General features: G+C 44.1%; 1 protein-coding gene across 4 annotated transcripts in view; it reads right to left on the bottom strand.

Annotated features, from left to right (window-relative positions):
• PDZPH1P (uncharacterized) overlaps positions 1-26699 on the bottom strand; it is a 153293-nt gene that overhangs the window by 79361 nt on the left and 47233 nt on the right. For all 4 annotated transcript variants that reach the window (XM_056824952.1, XM_056824954.1, XM_056824953.1 and 1 more), the window contains 3 exons: positions 23532-23633; positions 10053-10163; positions 1094-1272 (listed from right to left, as the gene is read on the bottom strand). In XM_056824952.1, coding sequence (XP_056680930.1) covers positions 1094-1272; positions 10053-10163; positions 23532-23633 — 392 coding nt within the window. The remainder of the gene's footprint in view (positions 1-1093; positions 1273-10052; positions 10164-23531; positions 23634-26699) is intronic.

Here is a 26699-nt window from a genome sequence, read left to right as displayed (position 1 = left end):
GTACTGGATCTTCATTTTAATCTTTACAAAGACGCGGGTTCAAATAGAACCTTTGTGACTCTGGGCCAGTCACTTCAATCCCTTCGACTAGCCGAAAGTAAGGGCTTAAAATAGTATGTGGACATTCACTACAGCTCCTTTTGGCCTTGAATTTCAGGCGGATCCACAATGAGAAGTCTTTGGGGCATCTAGTTTGAAAAGCCCAATTGGCAGCCGGGGGTGTAGGACGGAAGCTCATCTGAGACACGGGGCTCGATGTAGTGATCTGGGAGTCATCTACAGAGCCATAATAATTCACTGCATGAGGAGGAGGAGAGAGACGGAGGGAAGGGCAGATTCCTGGGGAATAACCACTTCAGCTGGATAGATGATGAAAATGGTCAGAGAGGTAGGAAAAGAACAAGGAAGAAAAATCCAGAGGAGAGATTATTTGGGAAGAGAGAGTGATCAATAATGTTGTATAATTAGAAAATCTTGGACCCTTGGACTCCATCTCCTAGAATTCTTTTTCTCTTCCCAAAATGCCTTTTCCCTTCATCCACATAGCATCCTTATGTATTATAAATAAGTTTGCTGTAACCCCGCCTCTCGCTTTCTTTTCCCAGGAGTGGCTGGGAAAGCTGGTTTTACTCAGGCTTTTACTTTTGTCTTTTTTATTCCTTTTACTTCATGTTATTATGCATAAATCTTATTAAATATGATAGTTGGAGTTATTGTATATTAGTTTTTAAGCTTACAGTGTCAGAGGCAATAGAGAAATAAAAAGGATGAGAACTGAAAAAATCGAACTAAATTTGACAATTACTATCTATTAAGAGGTTACTTTGTTGGCATTCCAATTGAATTGTGAAGTCAGAAGTCAGAATGCAAAGTTGGGGGACTTTCCCAAAATCATCCAGCAGGTATCAGAGGTAGGATTTTAACCCAGATCTTCCTAGTCAATGAACTATCCACTATGCCCTGTTGGCAGGAGTAAGGCTGTTTTGGAAGGTCCCTCCAGCTGGTGTCCCACAGAAATAATGTCACTTGGAATAACAGCACTTTGATTTAATGTATCCCTCTGTGTCTTCCTGGTCTGTTTGCTAGACTTTACCTTTTTCCGCTTGTAGTAGAGGAGATAACCATCATGCTTCAGTACAAACCACCTCTTCCTCCAGCCCTTCAGGAACCCCGAGTGAGTCCTTTTGTGTAGGTAGCCACGACAGGTAGGCCAGGGGGTGTTGGGGCAGCGACTGATGTCTGATCCTACCACTAAGGTCAGAACATCTGGACCTGAAGGAATATAATTTGGATATTGAGTGGCTCAGACATAGTGCTGGTGAATGTTCTTAAAAAAAAATGAAAAGACTCTCAATTATTTCAGAGGAACTTAAAGTATGATCTGGATCCTCTTCATTTTATAGATGAAGAAATTGAACCCCAACAGTTTTAAGGATTATTCTGTATTCTTTTCCCCTATGCTTCAATGCTTCCGGTGTATAATTGGAAATCTGTTACCCTAAAAACTCCATTTCCCAGGAGCCCACTGACTTCCTGTCCTTACACACTTCCTGTAGACCGGGATATATTGAGTGGGTTTCTGAACAGGTAGATTGGCCATGGGCATGTGGTTTTTATTTTGTTACTTTTTTTTTTACTTCTAATGATCATTAATAAATCTTTTAAAATATATTTTAAATTATTGTATATTAATTTTAACTTTTACGCCTGTCAATTTTATTCAGGTTAATTTGTTTATGGACTACTACAAAAATACTCCTTAAAGTCATTTCCCCTTGCTCCTATGATTCATATGTGGTTTCCAATGAAACAGAACAGATTAGCTAGTAACCAAACCAAACTCTGAATATATGACAGGGAGAACTTTCCAAGTGCCTTTCTCCACCAATGGAGAAAGGATGGGTACTGAGACCTTTCTGCTCCTGCCTGCTGTTCTCAAGCATCAAGCTTACTAGTTTACCCAGCAGGAGAGTGGGGCTAACTAACTGGGCTCCTCTCTCTCGTTTGTCTTGACTGACAGCTCTTCACTGAGAATATTTGGCGTGGAAGACTGCGCCATGCAATACAAGCATGAGCTGAACCCAAAGCACTGGGCCAGATTTTATTATATCATAGATTCATAGACATCTAAGATTCAGAGCTGTCTTATAGGTAGCACCCTTCTCTCTTTGACCAATGGATAACATTTGTAAGAGAAGGTAACACTTTGTTTTCATGGGGCTACAGATCAGAATTAGATGGATTTTAGAGGCTTTTGAGACTAATCTCTCCATTTTACAGATTAGGAAATGTATTCACAGAGAATCCAAGAGAGACTAGCCAAGGATCACACGACTAATGCCTGATTCAGACTTTGAACTCAGATCTTCCTGACTCTAAAGCTCCTGTGACTTTTCACTGGCCCCTCTATGTTATACACTTACCCAATGTTCTTATTTTAGAATTGTCCAAATTTGCATTTTGTCATTCCATGAATTTGTAAACTCTGTGAAAGCACGGACAAAACCCTATCAAGAACCCACTAGATTTCTCTGGATATAATATGTTCTTATTCATTGTCGACTGAGTTTCAGATGCAGTAAGAAGCCACTGTCTCTGTTAATATACACAGTCCTCAAATACATTCATTTCTACTGGCCCTGATGTCATCCATTTTAAGAACGTCTTAGTCTTGGTTTTTTACAAAAAAGAGAATCGTCTCATTTGTACCAAATTATGAACATTTGCTGGTTGTTTGAAAAAGCTGGATTTGAATTTAAAAGATGAGACTGCTGAGAAAGGAATGCGGGATCTAGTGTCAGAGTACCTGGCTTCCAATCGCAGCTTGGCTACTGACCAGCTTTGTAACCCGAGATCGGTCATTTCTCTTTTTGAGTCTTGGCTTCCTTCCCCATAAAGGGAAGGGAGACCGGATTGGACTGGAAAACCTCTGGGGCTTCCTTTCAGCTCTACATCTATAAGTATATATAAGATCTGTAAGTAGAAAGTGGTATCACTGAGAGAGAAGGGAAGTCACCGTGAATCTCTCTCATCCAATTCCATTTTCACTAAAAGATCAAGGCTTAGGCTCATGCCATCACAAAGAGCCGGGCTTATACCACGCACTCGGTTCAGAGGGGCTACCTTGTGCCTCTGCTGCCCACCTGACTTAGGTCCAGCTGCCCCCGGACGCTCACGCATTGCTCTCCCAAGCTGGCTACCCGGCTCATCGTCCTCCCATGACTCTGAGCGCAGTTTGTGGCGGTCTGCACATCTTTGTTGTCTCGAATGCTAACTTAGGCCACTATTCCAGAGGCTGCTGGGACGCCTGCCAGGGTGGACATAAAGCTGACACTGTCATCTGAACTCCTGACTCCCCCAGAAAATTCTTCTAAATGTCACGCAGACATGACAACCCTGAAACGCTTTGGGGACTGCAAATGGGGCACGACTTCATTTGCAATTCCTCCGCGAGGGAGACTGTGACCCTGACGGGGGACATTTGGCCTCGGTACTACCGGCTCTGCTGTGATGGGTGACACTGAGATTGGTGATCTGTTTAGGACTGTCTATGGAAATGGGGGTCAGTCAGGAGACGTCTCCTATAAGTGACAAGCTGCAGCCCAAGGGAACTCTCCCGCCCGAGTTCCGTGGCCCTGAAAGTAAAGATTTGTCCCAGAAAGGCTGCCGCAGACAACTCTGGCAGGAAGCAAAGCACCTTCATCATTCAGTCACCCTCCCTCTGTCCAGCTAATTCTTCATTGCCATGTAAATGCATTGTAATTTATTGAACTGCCCTTAAGCTCTTGTCAAAAACACAACCAGAGGAATTAAAAGAGACGCCCAGATGGACTGTCAACCCACAAACATCTTTGTCTTTGGAATTCAGTCCCGACAGTATGGTCGTCCTGAAGCAATACGCACTCGCTGACATATCTGCCCATTGATTTATGTGCTGCCACCCCAAGGATCATTTTCTTCTTGTTCACATAATCCAGATGGGGGCTCCGAGCAGCCTGAACCCGTTTAGCGGTGATCAAGGCTGACCAGGAACGTCCTTTGGGATACAGCTTAGGAGCACGAATGCCATCGCTACATCCTGGTTTCACATTTCCAATTTCAGAGGTCTAACACCGCTGACACTCCAGGGGCAGAGGGAGATGGCTCGGGCTTCCCTCCCAGCCACTGAGTGGCGTTGGGCATGTGACTGACGATTGCCTAGCCCAGGGCTCACTGTTGCCTCCTTCCTTTCGTCCCTGTGCCTCTCCCCTCTTCTTTGGTGTTGTTGAGTCTCTTCAGTCATGTCTGGCTCTTCATGGGCCCATGTTGGCTTCATTTTGGTAAAGATCCGGGAGTCGGTTATCATTTTCTTTTCCAGCTCATTTTTAAAGATGAGGAACGGTGGGAAACAGAATTAAGGGACATACTTGGGGCCCCACAGCCAGTAAATGTTGGAGGGCAGATCTGAACTCTTCTTGATTCCAAGCCCAGCGCTCTATCGGCCTCTGGTCACTTCCTCCCATTCTTTTCTTCCACTTCTGTTTGTCACCTCCCCAAACAGAACGAGAGCCTTGTTCTCCTACTTATCCATCTCCGAGCTTCTGTTCTTAATGAAGATAAGAGCAGTATTTTTATCTCGGCAATAACACGGAAAGCTTGTGGTACTTTCTTTGGTACAGGGTACCTATGAACGTCACCGAAGTTATTGATCTGTTTCCATAGGATGAAAAGTTTGAGAATCAATGGATGAAGCCCAAGCAGCTTCTCTTTGGTAACATTCAGAGAGAGAGAAAGAGTGTGTGTGTGTGTGAGAGAGAGAGACAGAGAGACAGAGAGACAGAAAGACAGAGAGACAGACAGAGACAGAGAGAGAGACAGACAGACAGAGAGAGAGACAGAGAGACAGAGAGACAGAGAGAGAGAGACAGAGAGAGACAGAGAGAGAGAACAAAGTAAAAAGCTATCAAGCGGACTCTTCATCCCTAACACCTAGGCCTGGAGTTTGGCAGGAAGAAGTTGGGGGCGATGTTATTTACAGCTGCAGCAGGGAGAAAAATGATTTCTTTTTTTAATTCACACTTTCTCCTCGGATCACTGTATTCTGATTATGCCACCAATCTTTAACTGTGTCAAAGTTGCACCTCCACTGTCAGACGCTGCCACCCTCATAGGCGCCAAAGAAATGTGCAAGATTTGCAACTCTCCCTGCGGGCTGAGTGTCAGACTCAATGTTTTCAGTGTCTTCAAGAACAGGGGCACTGAGTCCCCTTCTGGGCTTCTGTTGCTGTTTGGTCCGCTTGCTTTCAGTAAAGGACATTGGGAAATCAAGGAAACGTTTCCTAACTAGAGTTCTCACAAAATGCTTTCTGGTTAACGAAAGCTATCTCTTTTAATCACTTTCCCCCTGGAGAGGGCTTATTTTGGTTATTAAAAAAAGAAAATAAATAAGTTAAACTCCCCAAATGTGCTATTTTTATTTCCCTTCCTCCAAAATGGGGATCGTTTCTAAAGGCTTATAGTTATTTGGAAGAATTTGTTGGTAAAATAGGGTTGAATTTCTCAACAATGGTGGCATTGAGCCACATCGTCTTTGAATGTCTGGAGTTTTCATATTTGAGGAATGTGATTGGCCTAATCAAACGGCAGAGTTAAATGGGTGAATAACAAATTCTCTTGTAAAGGAATTGCACTTTCACAGAAAATTCTTGGGCACTTATTTCTGCAGAAGTGCAAAGTGGTCATCATGGATATCAGCTAAAATGCCACTTTCCCCGGTCATGCATTTGCCATTTAAAAGAACCCAAATAATTAAACAAGCCCAAACTATGTCTACTTTCTCCTATGGAAAGGACAATGGCAATTTCCCTGATTACAGGTCTTCACATTTAGTTTTTTCATGAATAGTCAGGGAGCTAAAAGTTCGGGGAAGGATATATTTCCATGTAAGAAAATATGGGAGCAAGTAAAAGACAAAGTTTCCTGCCCCTAAGGATGAAAGGCATTCTATATGTTGAAGTCATTATCTTCTTAGAAAAAAGCAGAAAACATTATATGTTCAGATGATCATTTGGATTATTATCATTTTGTCCTTATAGAACTGAAAAAAAAACCCATAACCTGGATTGATTTGGGAGTCATAGAGGTGGAAAAATAATTCCCTTTTTAGAAATATTAGGCAACAAAAATAGGCTCATGATTATTAAGCAGAAACACAGAGCAGCTGAATTTCTCGCCCACCACAGTCCAGGAAATTATAGAGAATGACTGGATATTCTCCTTCAACTCCCAAACGACCCGAGGAATCTGGTGTCTTCTGTCGCAGTGCTCATTAGAGGCCTTTGGAAAGTCTTTTAAGTCCTCCTGTACCCTCGGGTGCACTGGGGTCCTCACCATCGTGGGCTTCCCCCAAGGGAACACCTGCCCCGCCTGCCCACCGTGGGGCTCGCTCATTCAAAAACATCCTCACACGGCTTTCTCGGACAATTCAATCCAGCGAGCCGGGGCTTTTCTTACATTGCTCTGACGTGACGGCATACAAAGCTTCCGGTTATCTCTCGCTCTGGTCTCTCAGTCAGTCCGTCTTCCTTTTCGACCACACGTTGGGGCGCGCCGTCTCGTGCCTTTTCTGAGTGGCCACCTGCAGGCTTCCACCCCAAACCTCTCCGTCGTCAATCTGAATTCTCTTCAACCTTCCGGAAGCTCTCGCCACGCAGGATACCCAGCATGCAACGCTTTTGTCCGTAAAACAGGAACCGGTGCCAAGTGAGTCCTTACCAAGTACCCGGTGATGTTTGCTGAACGGGGAGCACTGAAATGTCCCCAAAAAGGAACCTGGCATTTTTCACCTGAGCCTGTTTCCAGGGGAGTTTGAGACCACAGAAGGGACGTTTGTCACGTCTGTCCATGACGCACGGATTGTGGGGGGCTCCCGAGGCTTTTCACCTAAAATGCAGTTATCGACTCCTTGGCTTTTCCTGCGTAAATAGGATGAACTGTTTATGCTTTAGGAAGCTTTGAAATGGTCTAGGATTTGATGCAATTAGCGAAATGCCATGCACAGAGGAGTACCTGGAGGCTCCGCGGGAGCAGCTTTCTCTGTTCTTTTACACAATAGGATTTCATAATACTTATTCATAATAACTATTGATTAAATAATTAATTAGAATTCTTAACGATGATATATATAATAATAAACAATTAATGACAATAATTAATAACAACAAGACCATCAAACAAAGGTCATACTTGATGTTGTACCTTTCAAGGAAGCCTGTAAAGCTTCTGGACATCTGTATGGCAGGAGGCCTGTAAGATGGTTCTCATGACCAAATCAAGGGCTTTGTTTCAACGTCATCCACAAAGAATAAGCACCGCAGAATCTGATATCTTCTTTTCTTCCTCTTCGAAACCTCACTTTCCCTCTCAGAATCAATGCTAAGTGTTGGCTCCTCGATGGCTAGTCAGCTTCGGGGAGTGCCTTGCCCAGGGTCACACAGGCAGGAAGTGTCGGAGATCAGATTTGAACCCAGGACTTCCCACCTCCAGATGTGGCTCTCTAACCACTGAGCCTCCGGGCTGTCCCAGATGCTTATCCTTCCTATACCTTCCGATCAAAATATGACAGTAAATGTCACGGCTTACAACAATGTCAACATAAAGATAGCTGTGCCCGATGCTATAGAAAATGAAGAGCTTGATACACCCTGTGAAGCATTTGAAATGATTTACCTATTTAAATCAACATAAATGTTGATATTCAGCGACCTCATCACAAAACGAGGCATGGAGGAGACTAGAAAAAACACAGTCTGGAAAATGTGGGATAAACAGGAAATGAGAGAACAAACCCTTGTTGGCCACATAAGTGTATCATCTCACACAGCTATAGCCCAGGGGAATGACTTGTCAGCTCCCGGAGAGGGAGGGAAGAGGGAGGAAGCAACATGGATTGTGTAACTTTGGAAAACTTGGGCGTAAATTTGTCATTAGAATAAAATAAAGATAAAAGTAAATGAAAATATTTTTTACTTTAAAATATTTTAAAATAAACAAACAAAAATATATTGGTGTATCATCGGCCAATCAACAAGCATTAAAATGTGCCGGGCACTGTGCTACTAACACTTAAAATATCAAGACAAGAATTGAAATTTGTCCTCAAGGAGCTCATGTTCTATTATGGAAAACTATGTAGAGGAAGCTAATGGCATGATTCATAAAACATTGGGTCTGGAGTTCAGAAGACTTGAATTCAAATCCAGCCTCCCGCACTAACTGGACAAGTTTTTTAACTGCTGTTAGCCTCAGTTTCCTCAACTATAAATGGAGATAATGATAGTATCTACCTCCCAAATGAGACATCTGTAAAGTACATGCCATTCTTTGATTTTTTCATTCTATTCTCCTAGTTATATGTGGATGCAATTTTTAATAATCACTTTCTGACATCCCTGAGATGATAAGTAATATGAGAGAGGTTAAACACGCACTATCATGCAACATGTATTTCCATGTTCATCGTTTTGTGAAATAAGACATATTTCTTCATAAGAAAAAGCTCATGAAATAAATAAAAGGAAAAATAGTCTACTTGGATTTGCATTCAGACTCATTCGTTCCTTCTGTGGGGGCAGAGAGCCTTTATCCTCCTACGTCTTGGCATAACGAATTCTTGCATTGCTGACAATGGTAAAGCCATTGATGGTTCATCCCCATGCATTATTGCTGTTACTCTGTACAACCTCCTCCTGATTCTGCGTGCTTTCTTTTTCATAGCCTCACATGAGTCTTGCCAGATTTGTTTGGAGGCTCATCTTGGTCATCATTTCCACTGGCACAACAGGACAGGATTTCATTTTAATCATCATCACCAATTGTTCCGCCATTTCCCCATGGTGGGCATCTCCTCAGCTTCTCATTTTCTGTTCCCACAAAAGGGCTGCTATGAATGTTTTGGTACAAGGAGGTCTTCTCTCCCTAGCTTTGTTCAGACCCATTTTCTTAAAGAAAAGAGAAATCAGGAGATAGACGGGGACACTAGGTAACAAAATAATTGAACCGATTCTACTTTAATGAAAGATGACTCGTGGACGTTGAAGCCATTTTCTATGGTGTCTAATAAATGCTTGTTCCCTTGGCCTGTCCCTAAGTTCACAGGGCTCTGAACCAAGGGAAGCCTCCTTCCGCAGCTCATGATTAAGCCATAGGACGGCCGTCTCCACATTCCCTCCAACACCTCACCAGGGCTGCCCTCCCAGAGCTGAGGGAAGATTCCTGCACTAGAGCCAGGCTCACAGGCTCAAGTCCTCAGGCGAGCCTTTTCTTTGTTAAAGCAATCAAGAGGCCACCAGGAGGGCCCGTAGCGTGTTAGCGGGTAGGGAGAGAAGCTGCATTGGTTCATCAGGAGTGGATGGGCGGGAATCACTGGAGAGAGGAAGGACCTCATTGAAAGCACAAATCTGTCCGAGGGATGTCGAGATTGTTATGGAAGCGGAGCAGCGGCTGATAAGAAATGGGTGACACGGAGCCAGTAAGAGCAGGGGCAGATCTGGCAGAGTGGCAGGAGGAGTCCGCCGTGGCCACAGGAGACAAGGAAGTGACCTGTCTGATTCCCTGGCGGTGTCGTGGGGCTCAGAAGTGCTTTAGGGGTGTCTTCTGGCAGCCTAAGGAGAATCTGAGGGCTTTCGTGGGCGATCGTACCTTTCCCCTATTTCCTCACTGCACACTCTGACATCGATGCTCTCCATTCTAAGAGCTGATGACGGACCATTTCTCAGGCTGGCTAAGAGGGGAGGGTCTGCTTGTCACCGTCCATTCTTAGCTTGGTTCTAATGTCCTGCCATCCTTGTGGCCGTCGACGCTGACCTCCAAAGAGGACGAAAGGAGAAAGCTCCCTGCATTGGTACCAGCAACACGGATCCCCATGACATTGGGGCCTTAGGAAGGATGTCCTCTGACACCAACGATGCGATCTCCTCTCCAGCCCATGGCTTAACTCCCCCCCCCACCCCTAGCAGGGCCCAAAGCTCAAGCCTAGCAGAGCTCTCTGCCATCCCGACATGAATCTGCGTTACCTTTTCTGGCCAGATTTACAGCTTCTGAGTGGGCCACACTGGTGACGTCAGTACCGTTGACAGCCAGCACAATATCTCCAATCAGGAGCCCAGCTTCCTCCGCAGCGCTGTCTAGAAGCAGAAGGAGAACAAAGGCTCAGTCTAAGAAGGGCTCCAAATGAAGCCCTTTGTGGTTCTGTACTCTCCAAGGGTGCTTTTTCTCTCCATGAACTTTGTTTCGACTTCAGACAAGCTTTCTGTCATTAATCAAAGGGAACAGACTGTCCACGTCACCTCACAATCTCTCCCCCCCTTCCCCCAGCTCCTTTTCATTTCCACAGGACAGTTTTCTAACATTGGCAGCAAAACTCAGAGGACCTGAAGCAGATTTGAATCCAAGACTTTGACTCTGGATCTAGAAGTCTCCCCATCCACCTCAGCTTTGCTCTTCCTCAAGCCTGCTGTGCAATAACAGGATGGGTCCTCTCAACCAGAAATTGGACCTATGTAAACCTTAAAATTTCTTAGACTTATAAATGTTGGAAATTTCACCATTGGGAAATTTCATAATTGAAAAATTTCCTACTGATAGTCTATTGGAATGTGAACCCCCTTGGCATGGGAGGGTCTTTCTCCTCCCTACTTAAGATTACTTTAGGACAGAAACCTTTTGCTGAACAATGGAAAGGACTTTGACCTATGCTTAAGCATAGAACAGGAAGTTCTTTGAGTCATGATTGATTTTAGAATTGATACAATAGAGATACTTGGAATAACAGAACCAGGTCTTGGAACTTCCAATCTCCATCCTACTCAGTCCTAACAGGATTTAGGAAGGGCTGCAGCATAGATCAAGATTTAATTATTTGAGAATATGACCTTCAACAGACATGTGCAAAGCCACAGACCTCTGGGAAGTCCTGGGTTAAGCTAGAGCCACCATTGGCACAGGGAAGACATGGACAGTGATTGGTAGATGTGAGAACTGAGGGGAGGGAACTTGGATGGTTTCCTTAAAGATAGCAGGGTCTGAGGACTAGGAGGTTGGAGAGGTTTTGCTCTGAGAGGTTGTGCTCTGAGAAGCTTGCTCTGAAGGAAGCTGGAGGTGGAGGCCCCTGAGACTGTTTCTCCATTTTGGTCACGTGAGTGATAGGGACTGATCTTTTTTTCTTTGCCCCAGCTATCTAAGGGCTTGGGCCTTTTGGCCCAGCCTAAACAGAGGGAGTATTTAAGCCCTATTCCCTTCTCTCCCCTTTCTCTCTCTCTCTTTAATACCTTTCTTCCTCCTGTTTGTAATTAAACTCCATAAAAGGTTGACTGCTGATTTGAGTTTTCATTTAGGAATTACATAGCTGAATTCCTTGGCGACCTTAAATTAATATATATCAGTCTTTTAAAGTGATTTCCTTGTCACACCTATGCATTGTAATCCCATCAGGCTCACAGGGGGAACATAGAGAATAAGTCATTAGCTTCTTCCTCTGTAAAATGGGGTACCAGCTACATTATGGGGAACACATAATTAGAAGTGCTTGTGAGGGGGCAGCAAAAACCAATTAATGCTATAAAGATGCCCATTTTCTTTAAGGGACCATTTTTGGCTTTTTTCACAATTTAAGGATGAAAAAGACATGACTTCCAAAGGTCAGAAGAACCCCTCCGAGGTCATGTGATCTCTTCTGCTATTTCCGGGAAGCGCTATACCCAAAGGCTCTTGAAATAAAGGTAGCATTACTTCCTTGAGCAACCCATTGCCATATTTATCCATTTCCATAGTCTTACCTTCCATTTGGCTTCTACTGCCACTCAGACTCCCTTTCTCTGTTTCATTTCTCAGAGCAGTGGGAGAATTGATGGTCATCATCCGAAATCCTCAAGGGCTTGCAGCATCGGATTAAATTGCCCCTAATGCCCTTTCCTTCAGGATCTATCAAACCGCTCCCAGGATTGTGATCTTTAGAACATAGCTCAGTTACTGGAGGAGGTCAGAGTGCGGAAGCATCTTTAGGGCTGACTTTGCTTCTCTTCTTCATTTAGGACTCTCAAAGACTGACTGCATTCCAAAGCAATATTTCGCCAGAAAACCATAAATCAAGGAACAAGATGTCACATTTCCATATGCATATGAAACCCCTGGTGATTGCTCACAGCTCTTTGTTTCTGGCACATTTGCCTGAGTTACATAATGCTGCCTGATGCCTCATCAGAGTGAATTGAGGACCAACTATATAGGTCTATCCACCCTTGAGGCAATAGAAACTGCCTGCAAGAAAAGCCTCCAGGAAAACACAGCTCCTTCTAAAACTACCTCAGAAGCATGAAGAATTTCCCCAATGGAAGGGAAGATCAATTAATAAAGGAAATTAGGAAAAGGGCAGCTGGGTAGCTCAGTGAATAGAGTGTTGAGCGTGGAGTCAGGAAGACCTGAATCCAAATCTAGCCTTAGATACTTACTACTTGTGTGACCCTGGGCAAGTCACTTCACTGTTTGCCTCAACATCCTTCTCTGTAAATATGAACTGGAGAAGGAAATGGCAAACCAAGCCAGGATTTTTGTCATGGAAACCCCAAATGGCCCTGTGAAGAGTCAGATATGACTGAAACAGTTAAATGAAAAGAAATGTCCACAAGTTAATTCTCATCCTGATCCCACACTCCCTACCTCTCCCCTTGAGGGGGTAACAAAGCCCCTAATAAAAACCAAATAAACAAAAGTTCTTATTCTCCATCTTGGGATCAGACTTCCCTCAACTAAACTGCTGTCCATTCAAGACTACAGTGACTGTGGGGAATGGCAAGGCCCCTAAATCAGACCCTTCTGCAACTCAGCTTTGTCCCAATTCAGTGTCAAGTGAAATCATTCAATCAATAAACATTAATTAAGCACCTATTTTATGCCAGGCAAGATTTTAAGCCCAGGGAATCAAATAGTTTCTGACATCAACCAACCTAAAATCTAATCAAGGGGACAACGCGTAAACAAATATGTACAAAGCAAACAACATATAAGAAATAATAAGCATAAGGAAGGCACTAGATTAAAGAGGATCATGGAAGGCTTCCTGTAAAAGAGGAGATTTTAGTTGGGGTTTTTAAAAAGTTAAGGAGGACAATTGTTGAGGGGGAGGAAAGAGTCCCTTCCAGGTTTGGGACAGCCAAAGACAATGCCTGGAGTTGAGAGATGGAGCATCTTGTTCATGGAACAGCCAGGAGGCCAGTGTCACTGGCCTGAAGAGTGTGTGCTGTAAGGTGTCAGAAGACTGGAAAGGTTGGAGAGGGTTAGGCCATGAAAGACTTTCAGGACCAAACAGAGCGCTTTATATTTACTCCTGAAGGCAACAGGAAGTCTCTAGAGGTGAGTGTGTGTGAGAGTCATGACTAGTCCTGAATTTTAAGAAAATCACTGGAGGATGGATTGGAAAGAGATTTTGTGGCTGCCAGTAGCCATAGATTATTAATATATTCATGGGTAAAACACTCAGAAGGGAGGTGGAAGGCTGAGGGAGAATGGCTGATGAGGGAAAAGGAGAGGGGAAACAATCAAGGAAGAAAGACTCAGAGCTCAAGATGCAACAACCTGGGCTCCAGCGTGGGTGCTCCTCTGATGGTGATAAGATAGAGGAACACAATAAAGAAAGACTCAGAGACAGGAGCATTGAAGCCGAAGAGTAGTCCTTACATCAAGTAAGCTCTAGGTGGAATTGAGCTCTGATGGTGAAGAGCTTCAGTGGTCAGGAGAAGAGCTTTCTCCTGTTCGGACATACTCATTTTTATTGGGGTTACAAAAAGGAAGGGGGAAGAGATAAAGGTGGTTTGACAAGTTAGGCTATCATCACAACAAGCACACTGCCGGATCCCAAGACAATAGATGTAGCTGTATAGCTAGATAATCTTGAACCCCTAAAACTACATTACCCAGAATGCTTTTCCCTTTGTGCACATTTGCATTGTCACATTATTGTTTTATAAGTTCTGTAGCTCCTCCCTCCTCTCACCCTTCTTTCCTGAGCAGGCTGGGTGGTTTAGGTAGCTGTTACTCTAGTTGTTATTAGTAACTTTATAAACTATCATACTTTAGTTATTGTATATTAATTTTAATCTTTACACAGCGAATGCCCCAAATCAAGAGTACACATGGCCTAGGGCATCTAAGCTTGTTTAATACATATGTTAATTGATTGTTATTGGCAAAACAAGGAGATGGAGCTAATAGGTCAGTCTTCTGGAGTTAGACAAGGTTAAGTAAACAAGGGGATAGATTTACAGGGGTCCCCAAACTCTTCCCTCAGACCATTGGAGGCCCAGACTAAAAAAAACCTACAAACAAATCTGTATACACTGTCTGGGATAGCGGAGGCTGCAGCACTGGCTGGGATGGGCCTGTCACACCTTGCACTGGCCCATCACCACCACCACTATACCAGGCAGCCGTATACACAGGGCGGAATCCCCTCTTCCAGGTCGCCACTCACCATGCAGACATCTTCCATTGTGCAGCCACAGAATCCTTTGTGAGACGCCTCGTTCTCCTTCAGTTACTCTCGGAACAAGGTGTCACACCAAGGATGATGTCACCAGAAGTAGTGCTGGATGTGAGCGATGCCTTGCTTTGTGGTGCTGCCACATACAGTGCTAACCTCACTGACCACCAATGAAAGAGGTGGCCCTTCTGGAAATGGGGTGGGGGCTGGATAAGTGGCCTGGGGGGGCGCATGTGGCCTGTGGGTTGTAGTTTGGGGACCCCTGAACTTTTAGCTTGGTAAAAGTGATCACATAGCTCATAAGTGGTTTTTGAGTATCCCTAAAATATAACCAAGGTTCATACATGCCTGGACTGCTACAGATGTGAGGCAGGCAGATAAACTAGGACTGAAAAGAAAATGAAAAAAAGAAAAAGAAAAAGAGGAAAAAAGCACAGAAGCCCTTACCTTTAGAGTAAAACTCATTTAAAAGGGTCTTTAAAGCCCTCTTCATGGTATTTCTAGCCTACTTTTCCAAAATGATTACATTCTATTATCCTCCACATTCTCTTTTTGTCCTATTTGCTGTTCTCTACACACAGATCCTTTTTCCTGCCTTTATGTCTTTGCAGAGTCTGTTCCCCTATGCCTGGAATCATCTTTCTCCTCATCACTGCCTTTTGGAACCTCTAATTCCCTTCAGGTCTCAACTCAAATGCCACCTCCTTCATGAGGCCTCTTCTGATTCCACCATTGTTAATTCCTCCCCTCCCCAAATGAAAGTAAATTTATTCTGAATATAACCTGTGGGCATGTTGTTTTCCCACAGTAAGAACATAAGCTCCTTTAGGGAAGGGACGCTTTCCTCATTTTCTAATTAATTTATATCCCTCTGTAATCTTGTCCTCAAGCTCCATGGAGGAAGTAAGGTTAATATGGATGCTGTGGAGTTTTGAGATGAGAGAATAGTTTTGTGGAATGGGATTTTTTTGAGGGGAAGAAGGGCTTTGGTAGGGAGGAAACAGACAGGAGCCATGATGGTGTTGTAGAAGAGAGAAATTGGGAAAGCCTGTAACAAGACAGGAATAGCTGGGCCTGATGACCTATCATTCATAGGGGAGCCTTCTGTTTGGAATGTGACTGGGAGAAGTGGTTGGAGGAAGGGGAGCAGACCAACTGAAGTTTGAACTCTTGGTTTGGGAGACAGAAAGTCTGGGGTCCCTTTCGGCTTGAAAGACAGAAGAGGTCTGATGCCTCTTGGCTTTGGGAGACTGAAGCCTGAAGGCTGTCTCTTGGCTTTGAAGACAGAAGAAAGAAGGACAAAGTCCAGCTCTCTCTGGTTTGTTCTGGTGATTCAGAGACTGAACGTCCAGCTGTCAGCTCGTTTTCTCAAATTGAACTATATTCCACCATCCTTCAACCTAAGACTCATTTGAAAAGTATTAGGGAAAATCCAAACCCTCTTCCCCTCCATTTCGTATCTTTCTTTTCTTCCCAATAAATCCCTTACTTAATTCAGAGACGAGAAAGAGTGTTTCATTTGAGATATCATAAACTCACCCTTGAGTTGATTAGAGAGACCAATAGGAGAATCAACAGGAAAGAGGGAAGGAAGAAAGGAGGAAGGGAGGAAAAAGGGGGGGAAGGAAGAAGATTAACAGCCTGATCTGTAGTTACCATTCAAAACAGTCCCTTATTACAGTGTGGCAGGGCAAGCAGGGAATATCAGAGATCGCTTTATGGGGTGGAATTCAATCAGTTTTCCCTAAGGTAGCTAGTCTTATTGTCTACGCCAGTCTGATGGGGCTGCCCCAACACACCTGGAGGAAAAGTAGGATTGGCAGACAGCTCTCCTGCTCTCAGCTTTGATGCACAGTGGCTGAGGGGCATCTTCTTTCTTCCTCTATTTAGGCAAAGCTTTAAAAAACCAACTGTTTTATTTCCCCATATATTACTGCTGATAGTATTTTGAAAGCCTGGTTCTCATTTTAGAAATTAATTTCTTCTTCCCATTGTCTGTGGGGTTGTTAACTTGAAACCAGAGCATGCATGGAGTGATGGTCCTCAGTGGGGTTGTATTTCACAAATTGTCTCTGCTAGGACCTGGAACCCTGCATTTTAGAGCCCTGAAAGTTCTGGCAGAAGAAGTTAAAAAAAACAAAAACAACTTCCCTGGGTACTACTGAATCACAGCTTAGTTCAGAACCTGAAATTTCGATTTCCCTTAGAAAAATGAACAATTAAAGCAGTGGTGTCATTGAAGGTGAGTAAAAGTCTTTGGGGGCTAACTTCCGTCTGAAGAAAAGGAAGCTGTTAGGAGGTATTGGAGGGAGAAAATTTGATATAAAACTTCAAAAGAGGAGTATAATTCTGCCATCATAGTAGATGCTCAGAAAAGAGGAAAGAATAGCCACAAGGATTCTGAGAATGGCTGGAAGGTGCATTGAAAGAAATGAAGAAATGTAGAAGAAGTGAAATTAGATCTTCTGAGGAAATAAAAATTAAAAGGAGGATAAACAGCAGAATTTGGAAAAAAAACTTACTAAAAAAACAGAAGTCAAAATTCAATAATTCAATAGATTTATTTGAAGAAGTCAAAAGACTGAAATAGAAGAACACCAAAATAATAGAATTGAGTTTTCTAATAAAAAAAAAACCCAACAACCTGGAAGCAGGATGAAGAGAGAGAATTTAAGACTCATTGACCTTGTTGAAAACCATTATGAAATAAAAAACCTGGATACCATATTTCAAGAATTCATAGAAGAAAATTATTCAGGGGCATTGGAAGCAAAAAACAAAGTTAAAATAGAGAGAATGCACTGGTTATAACACTTAAAATAAGACACAGTCCAAAATGTGATAGACAAACAATGGATCAAGTAGTTGTACAGACTATATACCAAGGAATACTTGTTAGATCTCCAATGACTGCAGCAAGCCTAAGAAAGGAAATGCAAAAAGGAGATATATGCTAAAAAAACAAAAAACAAAAACAAAAAAGGCAGCCAATATCCAAGAATTACTCATTTTCGAAGGATTGACTTTTACTACAAATAAAGAAAAACTACCAAACCTTCAACAGAATCAATGATTTTTAAAGTGTCCCATGGAGAAAAATATTGGTAAAAAGAGTCTTTGCAACACAGTTTAAAAATCATTAGTGAGGAAAGCAAATCTGAGCATCCTGAAAGAGATCAATGAGGAAAGATAGATAGATAGATAGATCTTGAAAGGAGGAGAAAACACGATTGTGTCTCTAGAATATTACCATCTCTAAGGGTCAGTGGGGATCATTAAGGGACAGATTCCAAACCTGGGTATTTGAAAAAGGAGAGAGAAGAAGGGGGAAAGGAAGAAAGAAGGGAATCTTAGGGACAAACAGGAAAGAAGGGAAGAACCTAACTATTCTTTTTTGTAATTGGGGTGCCGTAAGAAAAAGGGAAGAGGAGGCAGTGGAGAGAACATAAACTTACTGATTTGAACTCTACAAAGGAAGATTGGGGTTTTAAAAAATGCATCCTATAGAAAAATAAAGAGTTCACTACGCTAGAACAGAGAAGAAGGAACTCAGTTCAAAGGAGAGAGCAGAAGGGAGGCCCCAAACATCATCTTGATATGATTAGTTCCAATGAAGTTTTCTCCTCTCCAAATACAACCTTCATGCCACAGGTGTCGCTGGGGACCTAGTCATGAGTTAAGAACATATTGTTTGACTGAACCCTGAATACATTTTCATCTCTGCAGATGGAAAAAAATGAGCCCCTCAGATGGATTTGTTTATGTCAATACATCTGGCAGTGCCTAGCCGGAATCTCAAGAGGCTAACAACTGCTATCCAATGTCCCAGATACTGGATACGGCCTCTGCTAATGGCTTTAAGCAGCACCAGCCCTTCAGAGGATGAAATCTGGGGAAGCATGTGGGTCTGACCAAATGCCTAGAGAAGGAATCTGTGCTGGAGGACACACAGTTTGAGATACGTGCAGAGATGAGTTTTCACACATCGCCAAGAGGACCGGCTTCCCAAAGAAGATCTTAAACCTCCAATAGCCCAAAGAAGCAAGCGTGACGGCCAAGGTTCTCCTCACTACAAATGTTTGTAAAAGGATGCTCTATGTGGGACTAAAAGTGTCCCCGAGGAAGATCAGACCACCACTGGCGCTGTACTCCTCACATTCAGACCTCCGTTCCCAGACAGCACTGGCATGCTAAGCCCCAGTCCCGCCTCATCCCCAACCACGTGGATGGGGCTCCGGTGGACAGGAAGCTTTCTGGAGGGACCACCTTCCTTTTAAGTCTGGTTTTCCACCATTCGCTGGCGTAGAGCCTGGGCTGAGATCTGGAGATAGAGTGAAGTGCACTCTGGGAGAGATGCTCTCTTAGCCACAAACCCCAGGGAGCACTGGGGCATCACGCACACTAGTGGGGACTGTCTGGGGGCAGAAGGCCAGCCCCCAAAGTGCTTCAGACTCCTAGGACAGAAGGGCAGTCAGTGGATAGACTTCCCCAGGCCGCGGGCCTTCAGAGGCCACAAAGGGAGCACCTTCATCTAGGCAATCTTGTATTCACACAGGAACGCCAGACAGGGACTCCCTCCTCTCAGATACGTGAATGTCGTGTGTTACCTACCAGGGAATCCAAACGAAAAACAGGAGGACAGAAAGAAGACCTGCTTGTTTGGGGCGCATCACTGCACTAGCCCTCTCCGTGCCAGTGCTTCTGGGCATGGGGCTGTCCACCTCCCTGCTTTCCTCAGTGGTCGGCCTTTCCTGGGTGAGAGCTTCCTTTCCCAGCACGCTGGGTACCCGAGATGGAACAGCAGCTCCTTTTGCGGATGCAGCGAGGACTCACAACTTCGGAGGCTTTCCGGGAAAACGTTCCTGTTCATGCCAGCAGGCTCCGTTTTGTGTACTTGGGCGTGCTCCGAACTATTCCACCTCCGGGTCTTCCAGCTTTACCCTGTCATCTTTAGCGTGCAATGAAGCCTCGGGTGCCTCCCCAGGACGTTTTGTGGGGCAGGACGGGAAAATCCGCAACTGCTTAAAGTCCACGTCACTTACAATGGCTCCCGCCCCGCCCCTCGTTTAGAAGATGTGACCAGACAACGGATCTGCTGCCCTTCAGCACCCGGAACGAAAGAAAAGGAAAGGAAGAAAGAAAAACGGGGGCAGCAGCGGGAGCCTGGAGGTCTGCCAGGGCAGCGGACATCTGGATGGAGCCTCCGGACTTCGGCACGTGGAAAGCTTTGCAGTCCAGCCATTTGATGGGAGCCAAGCGTGAGTCTGAGAAGCGTGGCTAAGTGTCTGCTGAATGGCAGCCTCTCGGCGATTCTGATCCAGAATCCCCGAGGCCCGGCCAGGTTTCAGGTTTAGGAGGCTTTCGGCGGCTTCGTTTAGAAGGTTAAACACTTCGGGCCTTCAGAGGCCCTCCCGGGCAGAGAAGCAGAGACTTGACACTAGAGAAAGGAACGCTGGGCACAGAGTAGCCGCTTCATTCATCGTGTGTTCAGCTGCGTTGGCGGAGCTCTGTGGCCCTCAGCCCAGGCTTGGCCTAAGGCTCTTCCCAGGGATGGAGAGAGGGCTTCTTCTAATGCCCTGAGTCTGGCTGGGGACGGAAACCTTGCCTCGGTCTGGCTGCTTCTCCCTTTAGCTTCCCGACAGGGCGCTGCTTTCTGAGAGAAGGCTCTCGAGAAAGGCTGAGGGGCAGCCAGCGATCCTCGCCCGTCCTCTAGCTCCATCCTTCTCATTCCCAGACGGCCACAGGCTTCAGGGGAGAAATCACACCATGCTGATGGGTCCCCAATTTGTTATAAAGCCACGCTCATTCCAGCTCATTCCATCCGCGGGACCCTAAAAATCTCACTGACAGGATATTCACTCCTTATCGATCCTCCGAGCCTTCGCTGAGAGCCGAGAGTGTTCCTGAGGATGGGATGGCTCATGGACCCCCAGGGCTTACCTGCCACTTAGGGATGAGGCGGAGAGGCCTGGCCAGGGCGTTGTCTAGGACGGTAGAAGAGAGAATGAACACAGGCTTGCAGAGAAGCTCAGCTCTACTGGAGGAGGACCAAACACAAAGTGCTCTTCGCCATCTGCCCGCAGGCACGTGTCTCCAAGCTCCTCAGCCACTGTTCCTCTAGGAAAGCCAGGCTGGCTCTTCTGTTCGTCCCTTCTCACCCCTCACTTCATGGAATCTTTCAGTGCTGTGAAGGCAAACCCAGTCACCTGCCAGCCCGAGAGGCCCCCTTAGGGTGAAGGACCAATCCAGAGGGAGATGCTGAGGCCCCTCTTGCTATAGAGTAGAAAATCCTTCAGCGTAGAGACGGTGCCTTGTTTTGTCTTTGTGTTCGCAGCGTCACTGAATCAATGTTTATTGAGTGACTGCTGGATTCATGGCTTCGGCTCAGGAGGTGATGTTGGTGTTGCTGTTCTTCAGTGGTATCCGAGGTTTTCTTGGCAAAGATACTGGGGTGGTGCGCCCTTTCCTTCTCCCAGCTCATTTTACAGAAGAGAAAACTGAGGCAAAGGGGGTTCAATGACATGGTCACACAGCTAGTAAGTGTCTGAGGTCAGGTTTGAACTTCCTGATTCTAGCCTGGTGCTCTAACCTAGATCTCCTTCAAACCTTCCAGCGTTGGCCTTTCTCTTCACCCTGTTTAAGGAAGGCACTTCCTGTCAGTGATGGATCGGTAAGGGATTAAAAGCAAATCTAGATCTCAGTTTTTAAATTTAATCTGCATTATTGACATTTTTCTCTCATTTTCTCAAGCCTCTAAATCAGCCAACCATAAACTGAAGCCCTGATGTGTAGGATGTGCCTGTTTCGAACTCTTAACTGCTACCATCAGTGTAGTTGGTGAGCAGCAGCACCTCCTCCCTCCAGGAACCTCGGACTCACCCCATTTTAGGGGCTGGCCGGTGAGCTTTCGACTTGTCTTACCTGGAAACAAGCCACCCACAGCTGTGTGCCAGCCCTCCAGCATCTCCCAACTCCTCTTCATATACTGTTTCCCCCATTAGAATGTGAGCTCCTTTAAGGCAAGGCTTGTCTTGCCGACTTAGGTTGGCTTTCCAAGTCCTCCGCACATGGGCTGGGCCAGAGGAGGCGCTACTGAAGTAGAAATCTCTCTTTGCAGCCTTAAGTCCAGCACTGGCTAACTTGCTGCCAGATCGAGGCAGCCAAAAGAGATGATTTTCTATTGCTTCAACTTCAGAGACCAGCAAGTCATGCACTTCTCAGGAATGCAAATGGAGGTATCTGGGAGTCTCAGGTCTTCCAGCCCCCCATTTGGGGTCAGAAGGGCACCCCAACACAGAAGAATGGAGAAGAAGAACTTGGGGTTGTTCTGCCTCAAAGCAGGCTTCAGCTCCCCTATGCATGGAAGAGCTAAGCCTAACAAAGACCTCTTAGTGGGCTAGAGGTTCGAATCAGGACTGAGGAGGGTCTAGGAACAAAGCTCAGGAGCCCCTTCCCCTGTGGCCAGGCCTCCCCAAGAGCAAGGTGGCATGGAGGGAGGTACTTAGACTGGTTACAACCCTGAGAGAAAGTACAGGAAGTGCCACATGGTCCTGATACTGTGTTCATCCCTCACATGGTGGAGGGTGACATCTAAGGTCAAGTTGGCAGGTAAGCTCTTCTCCCACTGTTGGAGGCCAAATGTCACCCATTATCCTCTGTGGGAGGGAAAGAGATGAAGACTTACGGTCTTTCCTGCACACAGGCAGGGAGAATGATGATGGTGGGCAAAGGAAGAGGTTGTTGTTGGACTTTGATCCCTCCTGAACCTACAATTTGTTTGGGTCATACTTGGCGTCACTACCATCTAGATAAAAAGAATCATTATTTTCAAATACTACTCCCTTCCTTACTTTCCCAACTAATTACGCAGGAAACAAGTTATTTTCTCCTTCCCTCAATTTCTTCTCTTCCTTTCATTTCTCAACCCGTTAAAATCCAACTTTCCATCTATACAACTATACTAAGGCATCAACAATCTCTTAATTGCTAAATATGATAGTGTTTTTTTCAGTCCTCAGTCTTCTTGACTTCCCTATGATTTCTGACATGGTTAGCCACCACTTACCAATATCTTGTTGCCCTCTAGTCCTTTTGGACACAGCTTTGTTTTCTTACATGTCTAATAACTCCTTATCAGTCTCCTTTGCTGGATTGTCATTCCTATCCTCTCTGGATTATAGGGGCCCTGAAGGCTTTGGCCTGAACTCTATTTTCATAGTCATCTCATCATTTTTCATGGGTTCATTTATCAACTATTTGTAGATGGCTCCCAGATCTGTACACACAACCCTACTTTTTCTCCTGAGCATCAATCCTGAACCCTCAATTCCTGCTCCATGCCCTATAGGCATCTCAAATGAAACATGCCCCCAAAGGAAATCATTCTCTCCCCCCACATCCATATTTCTCTCAAGAGTACCATCTTTCCAGGTACCCAAGTCTAAAAACCTGGAGTCATCCCTTTTTCTATCCCATACTTGCTGTAGTCGATCAGTTGTCAAGTTTTTGTGTACTTTGTACAATATTTCTCCTAGATTTCCCCATATTTCCATTCTCCAAGCTGAAACACCCTAGTTCAGGATCTCATCTCTCATCAGCACTGTTCTAATAGCTTCTTAACTGGACCTTCAGCTTCCATTTTCTCTTCTCTCCCATCCATCCTTGCCACAGTAGAGGCACGTCTTAATGATTTTGTGTCTAGCGCTATTCCCCATTAGCCCTCTATCCCTCCTTCAATTATATTGTATTTCTTAGTCTGTTTAAGTATTATCTCTCTCCCCCTCCCCACTGTAATGGTAAGCTCTCATGCCTTCTGCAATTATAGGCACTTCATCAATTCTTACAAAGGTTTGTTAGACAGGACCGGGCACGATCCGGTGACCTACATGTAGGAATGAGTTCTTCCCTTATGCCTCATGTTGACATTCTGGAGGTTCAGTCTCCCTGGCAATTGAGGGCCCCTTCTTAGGGGTTTTCTTAGTTGTAACTCTTGAGTAGGGCTGACACAAGGGCCACTTACTAGTATCCACTTCAGTCACCAAGATTGGTTTGGAGAATTGAATGCGGAATCCCCAGGGATAATCGCCAGTTCCTTTGGAAATCTTCACAGTCCGTTCCCGAACTATAGGAGGAAGAAAGCAGAGAATGAGTCTGTTATTCTTTTGGTTCTGAAAAAAGAAGACATCAGACAATTTATATGTATTTCTACGGGAGGGGGAAGTGTATTAAGGGAATTTGAAGTTTTAAAAATAAAACCTCAGCAAGTGAAGAAATGATCGGAGGTCTTAGTTAAAGGCTCAAAAAGGTGTTCAATGAAGAGTTGGAATAAACTTTAGGAGGCAGTTTATAAAAATTACTTGTATTGGATACAAGACATGCTAATATGCTTCAGAATGATTAGCAGCTTATACTTGAGGCAGTCTTACTAGGAGAACAATATAACTAGAAGCTAATCTTTTCCTTTCCTTCTAGCTCAACTATTCTGTCAAATTGATGTATGCACAATTATAAGGTTAACATCTTTTCTGAGTTTTCTCTATCATATCTGCACTGGACAAAGAATTTAGAGATTTGACTTCTCTTCTTGTCTTTTGCTATAACTTTGGAACACTGGGGATATCCCCTTTCTGGCTGTCAGGTTCTTATCTGTAAAAGGAGGGAGCTGGACTAAATAATCTTGAAGTTCTCTTTACATTCTAAAAATCACGAAACATCTCTAAATCTTAGGGAAAAAATAATAAAGCCAATCAAGACAATTTTAGAGTCCGGAAATCAATTATTTGTCTCCCATGAAACTATGTTATGAAAAGACCTAGAGAAAAGTCAGCTAACTAATTACCTTTACAACACCATCTCTATGAACAAGCACAGGGCTTGCTATTACGTATGTTTTCAAGAAAGTGGGTACATCTGGGATATCTTGGTGAAGTGTGGAGTTTTCTTCAACCCTTTGCAGTTTTAGATTTCACTCTTCATTTCTCCCAGATTTAAAACTTTCGTTTCTTAGAGGACACCTCTATTCTTTTAAATGTAAACCATCACTTAAACGTAGGTACTTCCACTGTTGCTCTTTTCTTTTTCTTCTGTAGGTAATCATTTTTTTTGTAACCAAGTACTCACTGATATGCCACTCGTTTTCTAGTATTGGGTGTCCTTAGGGATTTCAAAAGGAGTTCTTTATAGAGTGTGGCATCCCAGAGTAAGAAAGAGTGCTGAGCTTGGGGGCAAAAAGACCTGGGTGTTATTCTTGCTGCCAGCATTTAATGAGCTATATGACTCCTGGCAATCAGGTCCCTTCTTCGTGTCTTGGTTTTACCAATTGCAAGATGGAGATTGTAGTACCCACTTCACAGGGTGATTGTGAGGCTCTTACTTCCCATAGAAAATATTTCAAACCTCTTCCTTCTGTAAGTCTACCATATCTTCTTCTCCAGCCTTACTCTTACTTCCATTTGAGCTCTTTACCTCTTTATTGAAAGAACAAACAAATGAACAACACCAAAAAAACAACAACCAAAAACAACAAAAAACCCAGGCCATTCAGTAAGAGAGCCCTCTGCTCCATTTCTCTATCTCCCCGTTTCTGGCAAGGATGTCCATGTTCTCTTTGCCACATGCAACCTCTCTCTCTATACCACTGATTTCCATCTCCTCTGGTCTTCTCCTACAGCTTACAAGCTCAATTGCCACTTCTTTACTAATATTCAACAGTTCTTAACCCTAAAGTCTCCTTCTCTACAGTAGGCCAACACAGTATGCTTATCACCTCCCTCCTTTAATCTTCACTAGACCTTTCACTACGATCCTCTCAAGCTACTGTGTGGTCCACTATCTCTCCTCTCATTTTTAGTTAAAGTCCCAGAAAATGCTGTCTAAACTTACTCTCTTCCCTTCTTTTCTTGTCACTCTCTTCTTGAACCTTTGCAATTCAACCTCTGACTGTCTTAATTGAAACTGCTCTCTTCAAAGTTTTAAATATTCTCTTGGTTGCCAGATTGGTTAGTCTTTTTTCCTTCTTCCATTTCTCATTCTCCTTGACTTATCTACTGTATTGGATACTATTGACCCCCTTGCCTACATACTTTCTCCTTTATGGGTTTTCACGATTTTATCCTCTTCTGCTTCTTTTTCTACCCCCCCCCCCAATTATTCCTTCCTTGCCTCCTTCACTAGTTCAACATTCACACCATGTCTCCTAACTGTGGGTGCATCCTGGGCTTCATCTTCTTTTCTCTTCACATTGAATCTCTTGGTGACTTCCTCATCCCCATCTATTTACTCTCTTCTCTATGCAGATAACTTACACATGCATAGATCCAGTTGTAGTAGCTCCCCTGAACTCCAGTTCTTAATCACTAATTGCTTATTGGATATTTCAAACTGGATGTCCTGGAGATCTCTCAAGATCAACAATTCAAAATAGATCTTACTTCTCTTTCAATCAGTAATCAGTCAGTAAACATTTGTTAACTGCCTACTATGTGCCAGGCACCTAAGCACCAGAGACACAAAAAGTATCCCTATTCTCAAGGAGTTTACAATCTAATATTTCCCTCAAATCACACCTCTCTTCCAAGTATTCCTTATTTCAGGCAAAGGTGTCCACATTTTCCAAGTCTCTCAGGCTGCTGACTTCATCACTGTCTTCAACAACTCCCTTTATCTCAGCCCATATTTGCAGTCACTTGCCAAATCTTGCCATTTCTACCTCCACAATAGCTCTTACGTATGTTGCCTCTCTACTCACACGGTTTCCTCCTTTAGTTCAGACTCTCGGCATTTTTTACCTAGTAATGGCCTCTTCAATGGACTCCTGCTTCAAGGTTTTCTCAGTGTTAGTCTTTCCTCCACACTACTGCCAAAGCGATTTTCCATAAGAGTACATCTGAATTTGCTATTCACCAACTCAATATACTCCAATGTCTCCCTGTTGCCTCAAGGATAAAATATAAACTCCTCACCTTATAAATCTTTATAATCTTATCTCAAACTACCTTTCCAGCCCGATTGGACACTAGTCTATTCCGTGACCAGTCAAACTGGCCTCCTCTTTATTTCTCACACCCAATATTTAGTGTCCCAACCTTTGTATTGTCCATTTACCAAGCTTGGAATGAATTACCTCCTCATTTCTGCCTTGTAAAATTTACCTCTTTCTTCTAGATGCCGTTAAATCACCACCTTGTGA

The sequence above is a fragment of the Monodelphis domestica genome, chromosome 3 (genome assembly GCF_027887165.1).
Source record: "Monodelphis domestica isolate mMonDom1 chromosome 3, mMonDom1.pri, whole genome shotgun sequence".
In the NCBI taxonomy this organism is placed as follows: Eukaryota; Metazoa; Chordata; class Mammalia; order Didelphimorphia; family Didelphidae; genus Monodelphis; species Monodelphis domestica.
This window is presented reverse-complemented; position numbering and strand designations above follow the sequence as displayed.